Raw genomic sequence first — 3,334 nt, forward strand, 5'->3', positions numbered from 1 at the left:
GGGCGGTGGTGCAAAGGGTTACAGAGGCACATAGTGGTATAATTGATTTAGTTAAGTAGCAAATGTGTGCATAAAAGTGTGCATTTGCACACACACTTTGTCCACTTTCATTCAGAAACTTGGATTGATTGATGCCGCTGGAGGCGGCTAGTTTATTGTGCACCCCATACTCATCCTGTGAGCGGTAGCGCAAAAGATTCGCTACCTGGAACAAAAAGTTCCAAGTAGCACGGGCTATGGTGAGCCCGTAGTACCTGATAGTTTTCTAACTTGAACAAATACTGTCCGGGCCTCTAGGAATACTGTCCGGGCCTCCAGGAATACTGTCCGGGCCTCCAGGAATACTGTCCGGACCTCCAGGAATACTGTCCTGGCCTCCAGGAATGCTGTCCTGGCCTCCAGGAATACTGTCCTGGCCTCCAGGAATACTGTCCTGGCCTCCAGGAATACTGTCCTGGCCTCCAGGAATGCTGTCCGGGCCTCCAGGAATACTGTCCGGGCCTCCAGGAATACTGTCCGGGCCTCCAGGAATACTGTCCGGGCCTCCAGGAATACTGTCCTGGCCTCCAGGAATACTGTCCTGGCCTCCAGGAATGCTGTCCGGGCCTCCAGGAATACTGTCCTGGCCTCCAGGAATGCTGTCCGGGCCTCCAGGAATACTGTCCTGGCCTCCAGGAATGCTGTCCGGGCCTCCAGGAATACTGTCCTGGCCTCCAGGAATGCTGTCCGGGCCTCCAGGAATACTGTCCTGGCCTCCAGGAATGCTGTCCGGGCCTCCAGGAATACTGTCCTGGCCTCCAGGAATACTGTCCTGGCCTCCAGGAATACTGTCCTGGCCTCCAGGAATACTGTCCTGGCCTCCAGGAATGCTGTCCGGGCCTCCAGGAATACTGTCCGGACCTCCAGGAATACTGTCCTGGCCTCCAGGAATACTGTCCGGGCCTCCAGGAATACTGTCCTGGCCTCCAGGAATACTGTCCTGGCCTCCAGGAATACTGTCCTGGCCTCCAGGAATACTGTCCTGGCCTCCAGGAATACTGTCCGGGCCTCCAGGAATGTTGTCCTAGTCAGCACATATATTGTCCTGGTCAGCACACATATTGTCCTGGTCAGCACATATTGTCCTGGTCAGCACACATATTGTCCTGGTCAGCACACATATTGTCCTGGTCAGCACACATATTGTCCTGGTCAGCACACATATTGTCCTGGTCAGCATATATTGTCCTGGTCAGCACATATTGTCCTGGTCAGCACATATTGTCCTGGTCAGCACATACTGTCCTGGTCAGCACATATTGTCATGATCAGCACATATTGTCCTGGTCAGCACATACTGTATTGGTCAGCACATATTGTCATGGTCAGCACATATTGTCATGGTCAGCACATACTGTCCTGGTCAGCACATATTGTCCTGGTCAGCACACATATTGTCCTGGTCAGCACACATATTGTCCTGGTCAGCACACATATTGTCCTGGTCAGCACATATTGTCATGATCAGCACATATTGTCCTGGTCAGCACATACTGTCCTGGTCAGCACATATTGTCATGGTCAGCACATATTGTCCTGGTCAGCACATACTGTCCTGGTCAGCACATATTGTCCTGGTCAGCACACATATTGTCCTGGTCAGCACACATATTGTCCTGGTCAGCACACATATTGTCCTGGTCAGCACACATTTTGTCCTGGTCAGCACATATTGTCCTGGTCAGCACATATTGTCCTGGTCAGCACATACTGTCCTGGTCAGCACATATTGTCATGGTCAGCACATATTGTCCTGGTCAGCACATATTGTCCTGGTCAGCACATATTGTCCTGGTCAGCACATACTGTCCTGGTCAGCACATATTGTCATGGTCAGCACATATTGTCCTGGTCAGCACACATATTGTCCTGGTCAGCACACATATTGTCCTGGTCAGCACACCTATTGTCATGGTCAGCACATATTGTCCTGGTCAGCACATACTGTCCTGGTCAGCACATATTGTCATGGTCAGCACATATTGTCCTGGTCAGCACATACTGTCCTGGTCAGCACATATTGTCATGGTCAGCACATATTGTCATGGTCAGCACATATTGTCATGGTCAGCACATATTGTCCTGGTCAGCACATACTGTCCTGGTCAGCACATACTGTCCTGGTCACCACATATTGTCCTGGTCAGCACATATTGTCCTGGTCAGCACATATTGTCCTGGTCACCACATATTGTCCTGGTCAGCACATATTGTCCTGGTCACCACATATTGTCCTGGTCAGCACATATTGTCATGGTCAGCACATATTGTCCTGGTCACCACATATTGTCCTGGTCAGCACATATTGTCCTGGTCACCACATATTGTCCTGGTCAGCACATATTGTCCTGGTCACCACATATTGTCCTGGTCAGCACATATTGTCATGGTCAGCACATATTGTCCTGGTCACCACATATTGTCCTGGTCAGCACATATTGTCATGGTCAGCACATATTGTCCTGGTCAGCACATACTGTCCTGGTCAGCACATACTGTCCTGGTCAGCACATACTGTCCTGGTCAGCACATACTGTCCTGGTCACCACATATTGTCCTGGTCACCACATATTGTCCTGGTCACCACATATTGTCCTGGTCACCACATATTGTCCTGGTCAGCACATATTGTCATGGTCAGCACATATTGTCCTGGTCACCACATATTGTCATGGTCAGCACATATTGTCCTGGTCATCACATATTGTCCTGGTCAGCACATATTGTCCTGGTCACCACATATTGTCCTGGTCGAAACGTATAGCGAACACGTCAATAAAACCAAGTTTGTTTGTCATCAGTTTGTCCTATTATTTTCATTGTATAATTCCACAACATTAATTGTTAATATACAACCCTCTCGTTATTTGCTACCTCCCGACCCCCTGCTGTGACTACGGGCTCGCCATAGCCCGTGCTACTTGGAACTTTTTGTTCCAGGCAGCAAATCTTAAACAACCACCACCCTGCTGTGTCCCAGCCCCCTTCCCCTCCCTTTTCCATCTCTCTCCCTCCCCCTCTTCCTTCTTACCCCTCCCTCCTTTCTTTCTCTACGAACCTTTACTCAATCTCCTACCTCACTCTCTCTCCCCCACACACAAACACTGTGCTTTCTCCCGACCCTCAATCCCCTCCTTTTTCCTAGAGAGAGAGAGAGAGAGAGAGAGAGAGAGAGAGAGAGAGAGAGAGAGAGAGAGAGAGAGAGAGAGAGAGAGAGAGTAAAGAGGAAGGAGAGGCATAGGTGAAGGGAAGTATAGAAGTGGGAAATACAGTGAGAGGTATGAAAGCAGGCGGG

The 3,334-nt window shown here is 49.9% G+C and overlaps 1 protein-coding gene across 1 annotated transcript in view; it reads right to left on the reverse strand.

Annotated features, from left to right (window-relative positions):
* Positions 1-265: 265 nt before the first annotated feature.
* Positions 266-3,334, reverse strand: part of LOC138355885 (golgin subfamily A member 6-like protein 2) — a 10,471-nt gene continuing 7,402 nt past the window's right edge. Inside the window, exon 2 of the mRNA XM_069311434.1 lies at positions 266-1,063. Coding sequence (XP_069167535.1) covers positions 266-1,063 — 798 coding nt within the window. The remainder of the gene's footprint in view (positions 1,064-3,334) is intronic.

This window comes from Procambarus clarkii, chromosome 69 (assembly GCF_040958095.1).
Source record: "Procambarus clarkii isolate CNS0578487 chromosome 69, FALCON_Pclarkii_2.0, whole genome shotgun sequence".
Taxonomy (NCBI): Eukaryota; Metazoa; Arthropoda; class Malacostraca; order Decapoda; family Cambaridae; genus Procambarus; species Procambarus clarkii.